Source organism: Mauremys mutica, chromosome 25, assembly GCF_020497125.1.
Source record: "Mauremys mutica isolate MM-2020 ecotype Southern chromosome 25, ASM2049712v1, whole genome shotgun sequence".
NCBI lineage: Eukaryota > Metazoa > Chordata > Testudines > Geoemydidae > Mauremys > Mauremys mutica.
The window spans coordinates 3,932,365-3,947,033 of NC_059096.1; the positions used below are offsets into that span (position 1 = coordinate 3,932,365).

Here is a 14,669-nt window from a genome sequence, read left to right on the forward strand (position 1 = left end):
GTGACTAAGATGTGCCCATGTGAAGGTGCAGGGGGATTTTGAACCCTGGAAGTGAATGCACATTCATTTTAAGATTTATTTTTCCTCCTATGTAGGAAGCAAAGGCATCCAAGGTTCAACAGCTTTTTCTTTTCCTTAGTCCCGTTTCAATGGCTGATTGTGGCGCACAAAACAGAGCTCTGGGCTTTTCTTAAAAAATCATTTTTAGCAACCAGGCTTAATACAAAAACGAGAGAGAAGGGGGGACGCTTTGCGTTGAGCCTAATGCCAAAGTTTAACCAGAGGCTTTTTAAGCATTTCAGTCCTAGCCTAACTAGTCAACAGTGCCTTAGGTGTGAGTCGCCTGCTCCCTGTCAGGATACAAGTGACAGAACATGGTTTTGGGGAGGAGTTTGAACCAGCCAGGCCTTTGCACCCAAGAGATTGTGGGGAGGGGGGGCGTAATCTTAATCCCTGCTTTTGCAGTTGTATTGATGGGGGCAATCCCACTAGGGCTCCATGCCTGTGCAAGGCTCTGCCTGTGTGGGTCCAAATGGAGGGCCAGGGCTTGGAGCGTTCAGCTTTTGTACTCCACTGGCTTTGTACGGTGAAAAAAGTGTGTGCAACAGCCCAGTCCTGTGTCTGAGCAGGCCGGACTCCTCCTGGTCCCCACACCCACATTTTGCCCTCAAACTAGTTGCTAGTGATTAGTTTAATCACTAAGAGGTGTCCCCGTGCCGTGATACAGAGAGGGATTTGAAATCCCATTAACGCCCCCCCCCAAACTGAAGCAGATGGCAGTAATAGACTGAAGCTTCAGCGCTGATATTTTTAATATAAAAAGGATTAGACAATACAACATCCAAATAAAAATAGAACTCTAAAAACGGCAGTTGGTTTTCAGTGTTAACATTAAACCAGATGATACAATATTTAAAGGAGCCTGCTTACCTCAGTCTGAGGTTTTGCTTACAAGTCAGGTCTGTGAAGGGGAGAATTTAAAGGGGGGCAAGGGGATTCCCCAGCAGGCAGGGATTTGAAAAGGTTCCCAAGGGGGTCGGGTGCCCAGCTCACTGGACATTGGGTCTTCTGTCCACAGATTTCCCCCACTAACCTCATGACGTAGAGGCCTCCAGGTGACTGAATATTATTACTGACTTATGCTGGATTTGCACCAACAGCCTAGAGGTGAGCTCCGTATGGCCGAGCCCCTGCGTGATGCAGGAGGCCACTGGCTGTGTGTACGACAGTGCCGCCATGGAGCATCCGTGTAAACATAATGTGCCGCACTTTAAGGCTACACAAAGAACATGTGTTCAACCAGGAGGCACATGGCCATTTCACAAATGCAGCCCTGGGCCGCTGCGGCTGTCCTGGCCTAGATTCTTTCCAGCACTGGGAGGGGACTGCCTCACTGGGAAATCCTCCTGTTGGCTTCTTCACCAGCTGCTTTGTGGGGAAATCTCCCTTGGGTCCAGACAGTGATTTGGCATCGCTTCTCTCATTGCGCTTCTCGGCGCTGAACTGTCCTAGGTCGCTCTGCGCCTATCTTAAAATTAAGTGGTAGCCTTCTGGAGCCTGCACTGAGAGAGACAAAAGCACACGCACCCGTCACTTTCCCCGATCGGGAAATGAAGTCCTAGTGTCTCGTACTCGGCTTGAGCGAGGGCTTCTCCGTGCATTTGAGAGGACGTAAGACAGCACTTTAGGACAGCACAAAATCCTGTCGCACGGTGAGAATGAAGGAGCCTTCCCCACCCCCAACTAGACCTGCACAGGCAGCTGTGCAGATACAGTATTAGCAAAGAGCAGGCTGTATTGTAGTAGCCATCTGCTTCCCCCTCTATTGACTGTGCTGAGTGCTCCTTAGCTGCTTCTCTCCTCCCCCAATGAAGCTGCATTTCAGTGGAGGCGCGTTTATAAATTAAAGTGTTTGGAGATCAGCGTAGGTAGATCCCAAAAATGTGTTATCAAAAAACCTCCCCAAGCCCCCTTCCCACCTCATGTGGGTCTATTTTTTCTCCCTCTTCTTTTATGACCAATGTTCATGAGAGTCATTTTCCCCATTCTGTCGTGAGCCAGGGCCATCACAACTGGACTGGAGTTTCCTCTCACAGGCTTGTTTTTACTGCTCATTTCCCCGCCCGTTCCTTTTCCCATATACCTTTGGTAACAGCTGCTATGAAACAGGATTCATCTGGCAGGTTTCTGACCATCTGCGGTGCCCCAGAGAGGAAAGAGACAAGGTTAGAACGTGGGCGTGAGTCAGCTGCTCATTCTTCAGCGGTGCTGAGGCAGGATTTTAAGAGGCAGGGTGCAAATTGCTAGGGTGGGTACCAGTTGCTTGGTCATCCTGCTGATGTATAATACCCAGCTCTTATAGAGCACTTTTCGGTGGTAGATCTCAAAGCACCATCTTCTTCATTATCCCCGTCTTACAGGAAAGTGGGGCACAGAGAGGGGAAGTGAGTTGCCCAAGGTCATCCAGCTGACCAGTGGCAGAGCTAGGACTAGAACCCAGTTTTCCTGAGTCCCAGGCCAATGCTCTAGCCGCAAGGCCACACAAGGCAGGATATGCACGTACTGGCCAGTGCAAGGGGGACTCCCCTTATCCTTCTGACCCCCCCCCCCATGTGATGTTCTACCCCTTCACCAACAGCAGCTGATCTTTTCTGGGACAGTCCAGCACAAAAGCAGGCTCTGCCAAGCAAGGGAGGGGATGGAATGGCTGAAGGCAAGAGCAGGTTTCCCAGACTGGATCCCTCCTTACCAGGTCACTGATGAGGATGTGAATCCCCGTCGGGCCCTGCTTGGAAACCTGCTGGATCTGGTTGGCCGGGAGGCTGAGCAGCTCTGCCAGTTTATTGGTCAGTTCTGTGGCAGTGAGTTCTTCCAGATAGACCTCTTGGTATGTGGCTTCCAAAGAAAACCCCCAAAAGGAAGTGAGCCAGTGCCGGGATTTCCTTCCCCTTCCCAAGAGCTTTGTGAGGCGACAAAAGGACCTTCAGGATCACCTGCAGCTGCAGTAGAGACAAACCCGCCCTGCAAGCCCAGCTCCAGCCCCTCCTGCAGTATGAGGAAGTTTGGATTCAGATGCAGCCGCTGTAGCTGCCCCCAATCCCTGAAAGCTCCTGCTGACCTGAGGCAGGGCAGCCACTGCTTGGTTGCAAGCCAAGGGCTTGATCCACTGTTTAGGAAGAGCTGTCTGACTAAAGGCTTTATACAGTTGCTCATCGGGGGGATCTTAGCCTCTTCCCCAGCATAATTATATTGGCTTCAATGGACTGTGGCCCCAGCCCTGAGCCAAATATGCAGCCAGGGGCAGCTTTGCATGGATGGGTGCACCAGAAATGCATAGCTAGAGTCCAGTGCAGAATCTCTCCTGAGCCCAAGACTTCCTGTGCCCAGCCCAGGGTCAAAGGAGCATTGGCCTGGCTCCCTGAACTTGGCTCTCGGGAGCACTCACAGTGAAGAGTAGCTGCTTGTTTTACCTGGGGGCGAGTCCTCGGGGCTGTCTCTGCCATTGGCTTGGGGCTCCCTGGACATGTACAGGGTGAGCCGAGGGCGGACGCACCTGTGGGAGAGGAGAGCGTGTTGACTGGCCTATCGACCTGTAGCTCTTGTAGCCATGCTCATTTATCGTGTATTGCATCCAGGACCGGTCAAGTGCTGCCTGCGTGTGTGCACGTGTCCTCCCCACAAGACCTCAATGCCAATTTTACAGGTGGGGAAACTGAGGCACGGGGCTTGTGATTCACTGGAAGCTGCGTAGGGAGTCTAGCAGAGCTGGGAACTGAAGCCAGATCTCCTGGGTCCCTGGCACAGGGCTTCAAATGCACACCCCTCCTTCCTCTGCGGAATTCAGGGACACCCCACCTCCCTACCCTACCTCTGCAGCTGAAGAGAAGCTTGTAATTAACCCCTTAGACGTGCATTGATCTGCCCCAGCCAGGGTGGGTGGGTGTGTGAGAGAGAGAGAGACGTATTACTGTGGTTGTGAGAGTGGAACACACTCCTGTGTGAACAGAGCTAACCGGGCCCAGGCTGTGCTATTTTCGGGGGTGGGGATAGCAATAGCATTGCCTAGTAGATGGAGGAGGCTGGGATGAGACCCCACGCGTCAGAGCATCTGGGGAATGGGGGTGAACTGCAGGGTTGCAATGTAGGCTGAAGAGCAGGAGCCCGTGGCCCGAGAGCAGCTGGAAGGAATGGTAACCCAGGTGTGCAAGAGGGAATGATCCTGCACAGCCTGGGAGAGGAGCTAGCTGTGACTCCATGACACTCCCACGTCTCGTCACCTGAGATCAGCAGCATCAGACCCCAGGGCTTGTGACGAGGTCACCACTGTCCGCCTGCGCAGGGACCTTATCGCTCCATGGCTGCTGCAATTCTAGCAGAGCCCTGGCCCTATCTCCGCGGTAAGCGCCACAAGACTAGCCTGTTCCGCGGTCCTGGCCCCTTAGCTCTGCCCGGACAGGCCTGCGGGGAGCCGGGCAGGGCCAGCCACCCACTGCACCACCTCCTGCAGGCTGAGGCCAAGATTTCCAAAGGTGATTGGTGATTGTAGGGGTCCAAGTTCAGACTCCTTACAAGGGCTGAGCACCTGCCCTCTGAGAATTGGGGGGGGGGGCCCAACTCACTAATCCCTCCCTGAAATCGGGGCCTTAAACCTGGGCTGGCTATAGCCACCACATCCCACCCCCTGTGACAGCACTGAGAACTTACTGACTCGTGACAGGCGCCAGCCACATGCAAAGGAGACAGGGAGACTCTCTCTAAGCTACTGCTAGCGAGGTAGAGCAGTGACTTGGTGCAGCAAAGCGATTGCTTAGAGTATAAAGCCATTTGGGCAGAGACCATCCTTTTGTTCTGTATGTACAGCTCCTAGCACAGTGGGAGCCTGGATTGTGACTGGGGCTGCTAGGTGCTACTGCAGTGCAAATCAGTGGGTTCTGGGTCTGCCTGAGGACTGCAGGAGGGGACCCTGTGTTCCCCCTCCCGCCAGCCCAGGATGCAGAGTGAAGTTCTCCCTCCTCACACCTGGCTTTCAGCGCATTGGAGAGCCGGATCCCATCAGCCGCTCCACAGATCTGGATGAGGTCACTGCGGGAAAGCTTCAGCAGGTCGGCTCCTGCAAAGAGAGAGACAGATGTGGCTGGCATGATCATCCCAGTGCAGCGCTAAATCCCAGGGCGGAGCAGTTCACAGGCAGGGGCCGGATGTGCCATGCCGCAGGTCCCTGCCTGGGGAAGGAAAGCGTCTCCCTGGGTGGGACTGAGCTGAGCAGGACTCCTGTCTGTTTCAAACCCTCCCCTGGCTCCCCGCAGAGGAGGGTTAGGTCAGCAGGGGATGAAGGCAGCCGTCTCTGTGCCAGACCAATGACTCCGGCAGCATGGACCTGTTCAGAGCAGGCTGCTCCTCCAGCCCCTGGCTCAGCTGGGTTCTTCAGACAAGCCAGAGCCCAGCTGGCAGAGCTGGTACCGGTCACGTGACCCATGTCCCTTTGTAAGTGGAGGCTGCTGTTCTGGGGTGACAATGGTAGGTCCCCAGGGGCACGGACAGACACGCCCTCTGACCCCCAACCTCTCCATCATCCAAGCCACCCGGAGTTTATCCATGCATCTCAGCACCTCTCCAGAGCATAGAGATGTATTTGTCTTGTGAGCATCCCCTTAGGACCGGGACAGAGCCACGCAAGGGTGAGCCTGGCCCAGAACTCAGCATCCCACCGCGGCCCCCCAACTTCTCCCTAGTTTCATGGGCTCAGGAAGTGAGGCGGCCTCACCTGTGAAATTAGCCAACATCCTGCAGTAACCGGAGAAGCGATTCTTGTGCAGCCACTGCTGGGTTTCCAAGATGGAGGCACAGGGACTGAGAGCCTGGGACAGACAGATGGAGAGGGGAGTGTTTGGAGTGACAGGTGGGCTTGAGCCCCCAATCACGAGTTTTGTACTTACTCAGCAAGCCTCAGCCTAGCACTCACCTGGGTCCCCTGGACCTGGTGGAGTGACCATGAGGACTAGCTGGACGCCTGTGCGGAGACAGCCGCCAGGCATGGCTCCAGGTGCAGAGTGACGCTGGTAACCCCCAGGAACCTGAACGCCTTCAGCGTCTGTCCCAGCTGGGCCCAGACCCCCAGGCCTTGTCCTAGTACTAAATGCTGCAGTGTCCCAACCCAGGCGTGGGATCTAACCTCTGCAGGAATCCCACCGGCATGCCAGGTAGTTGTGCCCTGCAATCTCTTGCCAGCCACTGTCTCATCAGGGTATGGGGCAGGTTCAGTAAAAACCCCAGTGCATCCACGGATGGCTGAAGCTTGGTTACCTCCGCAGCTTATTCCGGTAGCGGGGCTGGGGTGGTCCCTGTGTGGCACAGGGGTTAGAACAGGAGCAAAGGGCTCTGAGTTCTGTTCCCAAGTGGCAGGGGAGCGTGATCAGGGCATGAGAGCGGGAGCAGGGAGTCAGGACTCCTGGGTTCTGCACCAGGCTCTGGGAGGGGATGTGCGATCGCGGATTAGAGCTGGTTCATGGGAGTCAGGACTCCTGGGTTCTGCACTGGGCTTTGGGAGGGGACACGTGATCAGGGACCTAGAGGGGTTCATGGGAGTCAGGACTCCTGGGTTCTGTGCTGGGCTCTGGGAGGAGATGTGCAATCAGGGGGTTAGAGAAGGAGCAGGGAGTCAGGACTCCTGGGTTCTGCACTGAGCTCTGGGAGGGAACATGCAATCAGGGGCCTAGAGGGGATTCATGGGAGTCAGGACTCCTGGGTTCTGCACCGGGCTCTAGGAGGGGATGTATGAGTGGAGGGTTAGAGGGGGTTCATGGGAGTCAGGATTCCTGGGTTCTGCGCTGGGTTTTACCCCAGCCTTGCTGCAGGGCATCGGCTCATGTCACTTAGTCTCTCTGCCTCAGTTTCCTCACGGGCAAGATGGGTGCAATAACACCCACCCTGCAGCATGCAGAGACTCGCTTGATAAGCAAGTGCTTTGAGTTCCTCCACCCGCCCGCCGGGAAAGGAATGATGGTTCCTCTGTTACATGCAGTGCCGAGGTCCCCTCCTGCCACCAGAGGGCAGCTGGCCATGGCACAGGGTGGGGGTGGAAGAAAAGCAGAGTGAAGAAAGGGAAGCGCCAGGCAGGTTCTTACCTCGGCCGTGTTCTCTGCTGGGCTGTCTGAGGGGCAGCTGGGCGAGGAACAACCTCTGCCAGGGAGAAGGGAGACGGTTATCCTGCAGCAGGCGGCGGGGGTGGAGGGGAGTGATCAGAGCAGGGGGTCTTTCCAGCTTACCTTTCGGGGGGCAGCAGCTTGAAGGCGTGAGGTGAAGGGAGCCCGGGGGTGGCTGGGGGGCTGTTGGGGCTGCTGGAGGCTTCAGGCCAGGGGCCGCACTGGAAGCAGAGGGGAGAGGATTTGATAGTTTCCACGTCTCTAGCACTGCTGTGCTTTGCATGCAGCTCCCCCCTTCGTGCAGCCACCTCTGGGGTGGAGGGTGAGACCTAGTCACCACCCTTGCCCACCACCACCTCCCTGTCTCAGTTGGGGGGTTAGACGAGTGTGCGCTTCCCAGCCAGGGAAGTCAGAACCCTAACCCTAGGGCAGGGCGCCCTACCCATAGGAACCCTAACCCTAGCTCCAAGTGCCCTACCCATAGGAACCCTAACCCTAGGGCGTGAAGGCCTACCCATAGGAACCCTAACCCTAGCTCCAAGTGCCCTACCCATAGGAACCCTAACCCTAGGACGGGAAGCCCTACCCATAAGAACCCTAACCCTAGGGCGGGAAGCCCAACCCATAGGAACCCTAACCCTAGCTCCAGGTGCCCTACCCATAGGAACCCTAATCCTAGCTCCAGATGCCCTACCCATAGGAACCCTAACACTAGCTCCAGGTGGCCTACCCATAGGAACCCTAACCCTAGGACGGGAAGCCCTACCCATAGGAACCCTAACCCTAGGACGGGAAGCCCTACCCATAGGAACCCTAACCCTAGCTCCAAGTGCCCTACCCATAGGAACCCTAACCCTAGGGCGGGAAGCCCAACCCATAGGAACCCTAACCCTAGCTCCAGGTGCCCTACCCATAGGAACCCTAACCCTAGGGCGGGAAGCCCTACCCATAGGAAACCTAACCCTAGCTCCAAGTGCCCTACCCATAGGAACCCTAACCCTAGGGCAGGAAGCCCTACCCATAGGAACCCTAACCCTAGGGTGGGAAGCCCAACCCATAGGAACCCTAACCCTAGCTCCAAGTGCCCTACCCATAGGAACCCTAACCCTAGGGCGGGAAGCCCTACTCATAGAAACCCTAACCCTAGCTCCAAGTGCCCTACCCATAGGAACCCTAACCCTAGCTCCAGGTGCCCTACCCATAGGAACCCTAACCCTAGGGCGGGAAGCCCAACCCATAGGAACCCTAACCCTAGCTCCAAGTGCCCTACCCATAGGAACCCGAACCCTAGGGCGGGAAGCCCAACCCATAGGAACCCTTACCCTAGCTCCAAGTGCCCTACCCATAGGAACCCTAACCCTAGGGCGGGAAACCCAACACATAGGAACCCTAACCCTAGCTCCAAGTGCCCTACCCATAGGAACCCTAACCCTAGCTGCCAATGCCCTACCCACAGGAACCCTAACCCTAGCTCCAAGTGCCCTACCCATAGGAACCCTAACCCTAGGGCGGGAAACCCAACACATAGGAACCCTAACCCTAGCTCCAAGTGCCCTACCCATAGGAACCCTAACCCTTGCTCCAAGTGCCCTACCCATAGGAACCCTAACCCTAGGGCGGGCAGCCCTACCCATAGGAACCCTAACCCTAGCTCCAAGTGCCCTACTCATAGGAACTCTAACCCTAGGGCGGGCAGCCCTACCCATAGGAACCCTAACCGTAGCTCGAAGTGCCCTATACTTAGGGGACACACCTCTGGTTATCTTCCTGCCCCGTTCAGAGCTTGGCCCCGATCCTGCTCCTTTAAAGGTCAAGGCCCACCCAGATCTCCCCTACCCAGGAACACTGCACTGCCACACCCCTCAGCTGGGCTGCCGTGGGGGACCCAAGGTACGGCTAGAAACTCAGTGCCAACAAGGCTGGTGCCCCTCTCAGCTGCCCCGGGGCTGTGGGGTTGCCCCACGGCTGCCCCAAACCTACCTCTGCCAGCACTGTGCTCTCATAGGAAGGCTGGTATTTTTCTCGCTCCTGCGGTGACTGTTTCTCGATTTTCTCCCGGTCAGTTTTTTGTTTCCTGTCTGCTCCTTTGGGCTGAAAAAACAAATTTCCCTGATTCCAACTGGCCCCCGGAAGTGCAGACCCTCCCCCAGGCTGGGCCAGCAGGATATGGTCCTCTGAAAGTCCCCAGCACCCTCTACCTCTCTGCAGCCATCGATCTTCGCAAAGGATCTTAGTACTGCTATCTGCATTTTGGTGATGGGGAAACTGAGGCAGAGCAGGGCAGTCACCCAGCAGGTCTGGGTCAGAGCTGGGAATAAAACCCCAGCGTGCTGAGTCCCACTCTGGGGTCTTAACCACTGTACCACACTGCCTCCCGTGCGGTGGTGATGGCAATATATAAATCTCTGAACAGGGGCGCTAGCACCCCTCTGGTGTCTTCGAATCTAGCCCTTGGTGCACCCCCACCCACACACAGCAACTCTGCTGGGCCTCCTGACAGACAGCCAGCCTGCCAAGCTGAGGTGGGGGGACAGAGTTGACCCCGAAGACAAAACTCGGGGGGAGCGTGGGAGAGCTGAGGCCTGCACTGCTCCCCATCCTGTGGAAGCTCAGGCCTGGCTGTGGGAAGCTACTGCCGGTGGGGGCAGAGCCGGAGCAGCACCCTGCACGCCAGTGACAGAGAGGAGGGAGCAGCATTTAGTGGCTACAGCAGGGCAGGACTCCTGGGTTCTCTTCAGGACTGTGAGGCCGTGGACCCAGGGGAGGGCTGGGCCATCTAGTGGCTGGATTGGAGGATGGTGCGTTGGACTCCTGGGTTCCATGCCCCCGGCTTGATCCCAGGGTGCCAGACCCCTGCCCTGGAGGACTGTTACCGCGACCGTCTGTTTTAATGCTGCTTCCGCCCGGCCTCCCCCAGGCCCAGGCAGCAGCGGACGTTAGGGGAAGCCAGAGAGGGTGCCCAGTCCATGCAGGGCGGTGCTGGCACCTTGAACACTTTGACGAGGCAGCTGGCCGAGTGCAGGTGATCCACATGCTCGCCCTTCTCGTTGGCCTTGTAGGTGTCGATCTGGATGCGGAAGGGGACGCCCTTCTCACCCCCGTTCTTGCGCAGCGTGAACTCGGTGCTGATGCAGTGAACCTGCCGGGAGGGGAGGGGTGAGAGTGGCCCCCTGGCTCTCCCCCCCCCCATCCGCGCTCCCCTTTCCACCCTCCCCGTGCTCCGCCCGTGCTCTGACCTGCATGAAGACGGACGTCCTCTTGGCGGGGTCCCAGAGGAACTCCACCGTGTTCAGCAGGGTGGGGTGGATATGCGGCTCCAGCACCCCGACAGACAGGGGGATGTCTGCAAGCAGGGCACAGAGGAATCAGGCAGGAGCGGAGCCAGGGAGACGCGTAGGTGGGGCAGCAGGTGCCCAGACACCACAGGGATGGACGTGATGGAGGAACCCATGTGGAATAGAAGGGGCCGAAGGATCCAGTGCCCGTGAGCCTTTGCCAAGCCACCTGCTGGCTACGTTCTCGGAGCTCTCACCCCTCCCATGAAACCGGATCGCAAAGCCCTCCTATGCCATAGCAAATCCAGCTTCCCAGCCCCGGGGGTAGGGAGCTGTTCTCCTGCTAGGGAAAGTGAGGCCGAGAGAATGACCAGCCCAAGGTCCTCAAGCGGGGGCTAGGACCCAGCAGTCCCAATGCCTGCTCTGACCACTAGACCAGGCTTCCTCCCAAAGGTGAGAATAGGATCCTGGCGTCCAGGCTCGCAGTCCTGTGCTGTAAGCACTTTGTGGGCTCAAATCTTCACAGGTGGCCCAGCTCCCGGTGTCTGCAGGAGCTGCGCCCACGTAGGCTGCGCTGAATTGAATCACAGCTCCCCAGTGCCCCCAGTTCCTTTAGCCTGGTTCCCAGCCCTCTGTTCTCATCCTCTGCTTCCTTCCCCCACCGCCTCCGCGGGGGCTGGTGGAGCTGGCCCAGCCCCAGCAAGGGGTTCCCCCAGAACTCTCAGCTGATTGCCAGGGCTGGGATGGCATTTCTGGGGTGCCAGGACCAGTAAGTGGCACGATGGAGGTGGGAGGGCACAGGAATAGGATCATGCCCAGCCTGGCTTCGCACAGAGGCCCAGCTCGGATTCCTCCTGCCCCCAGAGTCCCCTCTGTGCAGAGTCTGGTTCTGGTTCCTCTCGGCTCTGACCCAGGGACCCCTGCCCTCCCCGCTTCGCCCACATCAGAGGCCGCGTTGCTCTCGGGGGCTTCCTTGCCCACATGGATGGGATTCTAGCTACGAGCTGGCTGGGCTGCAGATGCCAGGAGCGAGGGGCACCGTGCTCAGTGTGTGAGATAGATATTAGGGGTGTGGACCAGGTACCACCCCCCATTCCCTATCCCTAGGGCACAGCCAGGCTGCTCCCGGGGGCCGCCAGACTCACCGATGTCCAGGATGCGGTCGCCGGGGCGGTTCCACCTCCATCCCTCCAGCTGCTGGTGCTCCGTGTACTGCAGGCGCCGGTCGTGAAACACCACCCTGGCCACGCTCTGCGGGAGAGAGGGGCGTCAGGCGCTGTCACAGGCTGTGACTCGGCCGGGCTCCGTGGCCAGGAGCAGACGGGCGATGGAGCCAGGCCAGCCGGGGAGGGAGAGGTCACGTCACGCAGCAGGGGTAGCCTGGGCACTAACAGCGCAGGCCCCGTTCTCTGCCCCCCTCACCTTCAGCAGCTTCCGGCACTCGGAGAAGTCGCCCAGCTTGGGGTTGCACAGCATCCGGATCTCGTAGGACTGGCCTGGAAAGAGACGGCAGGACCCTCGGTGTGAGACCCGGGCAGAGGCTCCCCAGGAGTTCTCTGCCCCCCGCTGTGGGCAGCCGGACCACTGCTGGCCTCTGGGCTTAGCCTCTCCGGCTTGGCTGGGGGGAGCCGATGCGATCACAGCGGGAGCATGTGCAGCCCCCCGCCCCCGCCCAGGGCACGGCCCACCCGGCTCACCTTGGTTGAGGTAGGTGAGGGTCTCCTCGTGCTGTTTGATGGCGGGCGAGGTGGGGGTGCAGAGCACGTACTGGAAGGCCGGGCAGTGCAGCTCGGCCGACGTAGAGATGTTGTTCTGCTCCTCCTGCTTCAGGAAGGGCAGTGCCAGGGACTCCCTGCGGCAGAGCAGAGCACACGGTGGTGGAGGCGGCATCCCCTGTGCGCGCCCCCTCCCCGCAGCCTTCCCAGCATGTTGGAAGGGGGGAGGGGAGTATAATTCTCCTCTCACCCTTCCCCCCCAGCCCCTAGTGTCCTGAGCACAGGCCTGGGAGCCAGTCTCATCCCAGCTCCTACCACTGGGACCTGGGCACATCACTCCTGAGCCTCAGTTTCCCCTCAGAAGCATTATCCTGACCCATCTGCCAGTGCTCAGCCCTGAAGGGGGGTGGGCCCCCAGGGATTATTTCGGGGTAGGAGGAAGGGGAGGGAATATTTCTGCCGAGTGGCAAGAAAATGCCCCGGACCCTGGAATCGTCCCTTGGGGGTGGAAGCCCGTTGGCCCTGGGGACACCTAGACCGGACAGCACAGGAGGAAACACAAGCGGGAAGGATCCTGCCCTGCCTCCGGGGAGCTGGCTGGAGGCCGGTGGCGGCTGTTCCGGCTCTAGTCCCTGCCTCCCAGGGCTGGTTGCGAGCGTTGGGAAGGCGCCAGCATTAACCCCGGGGGGCTCTTGTCTGCCAGCTCCTGGCTGAACGCAGTGTAGAGGTTTATTGGGGGTGGTGCTACCAGCCGGGTCTTTAGCTCCAGCAGCAGAAGCACGTGCTGTGAGCTCCAGGGGCCCCACGTTCAGTCCCTGCCAAGGGCCTGCTGGTGTGGGGGGATTCAATCAGACCAGCCGTGTCTCCCCATGGTGTGCGTTGATCACAGGTGACACAGCTTGGGCAGCCCTTGGCAATCCATCGTCAGCACGAGCCAGCCAGAAAGGTCCTTCATGCTTGGGGTTTTAAAAAAAAAAAATCCTAATTTTTGACAGAGGGTGGGGGATAGACCAAAACCAAATGCCTTTCTCCCATCCAGAGCTTGGAGCCTGTGAACTGCTTTGTCAGACACACGAAGAGAAGCACCTGGGTCTTTTCTGAACACCCACATACAGAGGGCACTGAAATGGGACAATCCCCTCTCCTCGCTCGCTTGCATTTCTGCAGTTTGCAGGAGAGCCCCTGCCGCCTCTCACGTGTGTCCATTTCACGCACACGTACCCCTCCAGCTAGCACAGGGCAGGCTCTCCACGCCCAAGCAAAAATTGATATTCCTGTTTTACAGAAGGGGGAAACTGAGGCACAGGGGCAGCGAGGGTGGGGGAGCAATTTGGGGAATGCGAAAAAGCCACTTACCTGAGCAGATTGCCGCCGGAGCAGGGGTACATCTCCCCTGGCCCCGGCCAGTAGTGCTCGGGCTGGCTGTGCCAGAACAGCATGGTGAGGGCGCGAGGCTGGACAGAAGAGTCCCCAGCTCTGAGCGAGGGGCGCTGGCGGGTGGCTGTTGTCCGGAGAGGCAGCTCCTGGCACCTGCCTTTATGCTCCCAGGCTCCCCAGGTGGGTGTGTGCAGGGAGACGTGCTGAAGGATTGGCCAGCGTCCAGCTGGCTCTGAGCAGCTGGACACACCCTGCGGGGAGGGAGGGGAAGGACGGGAGCTGGAGCCGTCCGTGTTACAGGAGGTGGGCGGTCATGGCTGGGACACGAGTGGGCAAAGCGCCTCGTGCTGGAGCCACGCGCCAGAGACGGGTTCCTGCCCCTCGCGCTTAACCAAGAGCTGCGGTAGGAGGCAGCAAGGACCTGGTGGGACGTGGCACAAAGCTCAGAAAACCGTAGCCACGTCCCGCCGTCCCCGGGGGGCTGGGCCAGAAGGGCTTCACCTTACAGCAGGCACTGCCTGAGTAACCCCCTCCCCATGCTTTGGAGGCGCCGGAGACAGGTGATGGCCCAGCTAAGCCGTGAGCTGGCCCGGGTCTCTCTTGCCGGGGGATTTACCGTGCCCTGTCTGCGCTGGTGCAGGAAAACCCCGGACATGCCATCGTCCCCCAGGCCGTTCGCCTCCTGGACGCTGCAGCTTGCGGCATGTCATGTTGTGCACTCGGGCCTGGGAAAGCTGCGACAGGGAATGTGACACGCGTGACGAGGCGGTGACGGCCGGTTTCCTGCATTGCCTCTGCCATGTCACATGCCTGTTTTTCCCATGGGGCATCTCCGAGGTGGGCGCACGCTGCAGAGTCTAGATTGGTCTGTGGCTGAAACGGAGGGCAACGTGGCTTTAGCGGGGAGGCAAACGGTGAGGAGCAGCGAAGCCAGGCCAGACGCGGCAGGGCCCAGAGGCGGCAGTGGCCCATCCGTCTGCACAGCCCCCGGTTTGAGCAGGAACCCCGGCACCGAACCCAAAACTCCTTGATTGGCTCCGCTCTGGCGCCGAGTGCTCAGAAAGCTGGGCTCTGCGGCTGCTGCCAGCCTGGTTTAATGCGGCTACGTGTACCCGTGTACGTCGGGAAGGAAGACTGCAGGCCTCTATCCCGGGAAGCAG

General features: G+C 58.6%; 1 protein-coding gene across 2 annotated transcripts; it reads right to left on the reverse strand.

Moving 5' to 3' along the window:
• Nucleotides 1-872: 872 nt before the first annotated feature.
• LOC123356275 (transcription factor CP2-like protein 1) lies at nucleotides 873-13,626 on the reverse strand. 2 transcript variants are annotated; one of them, XM_044999385.1, is made up of 15 exons: nucleotides 13,489-13,626; nucleotides 12,115-12,269; nucleotides 11,840-11,913; nucleotides 11,563-11,668; nucleotides 10,379-10,485; nucleotides 10,129-10,281; nucleotides 9,123-9,233; nucleotides 7,266-7,363; nucleotides 7,125-7,179; nucleotides 5,765-5,858; nucleotides 5,020-5,110; nucleotides 3,471-3,553; nucleotides 2,750-2,895; nucleotides 2,144-2,195; nucleotides 873-1,562 (listed from the first exon to the last, which is right to left on the reverse strand). In XM_044999385.1, the coding sequence occupies exons 1-15, from the start codon at nucleotides 13,569-13,571 to the stop codon at nucleotides 1,525-1,527; spliced, it is 1,446 nt and encodes a 481-aa protein (XP_044855320.1). In that variant the 5' UTR covers nucleotides 13,572-13,626; the 3' UTR covers nucleotides 873-1,524. The 2 variants fall into 2 exon arrangements, 1 of the variants encoding a protein (XP_044855320.1); XR_006575307.1 differs by lacking the exon at nucleotides 873-1,562 and having other exon boundaries at nucleotides 2,750-2,959.
• Between the last annotated feature and the right edge of the window lie 1,043 nt (nucleotides 13,627-14,669).

What these genes read in the sequence shown, in the direction of transcription:
- LOC123356275 (XM_044999385.1), bottom strand. Translation starts at nt 13,571, where the DNA reads ATGCTGTTCTGGCACAGCCAGCCCGAGCACTACTGGCCGGGGCCAGGG. An exon ending in AAGCTGCTGCCCCCCGAAAG is followed by an intron (nt 7,180 to 7,265) that starts GTAAGCTGGAAA and finishes TCTCCCTGGCAG; the next exon opens with AGGTTGTTCCTCGCCCAGCT. An exon ending in GATGTTGGCTAATTTCACAG is followed by an intron (nt 5,111 to 5,764) that starts GTGAGGCCGCCT and finishes CTCTCTTTGCAG; the next exon opens with GAGCCGACCTGCTGAAGCTT.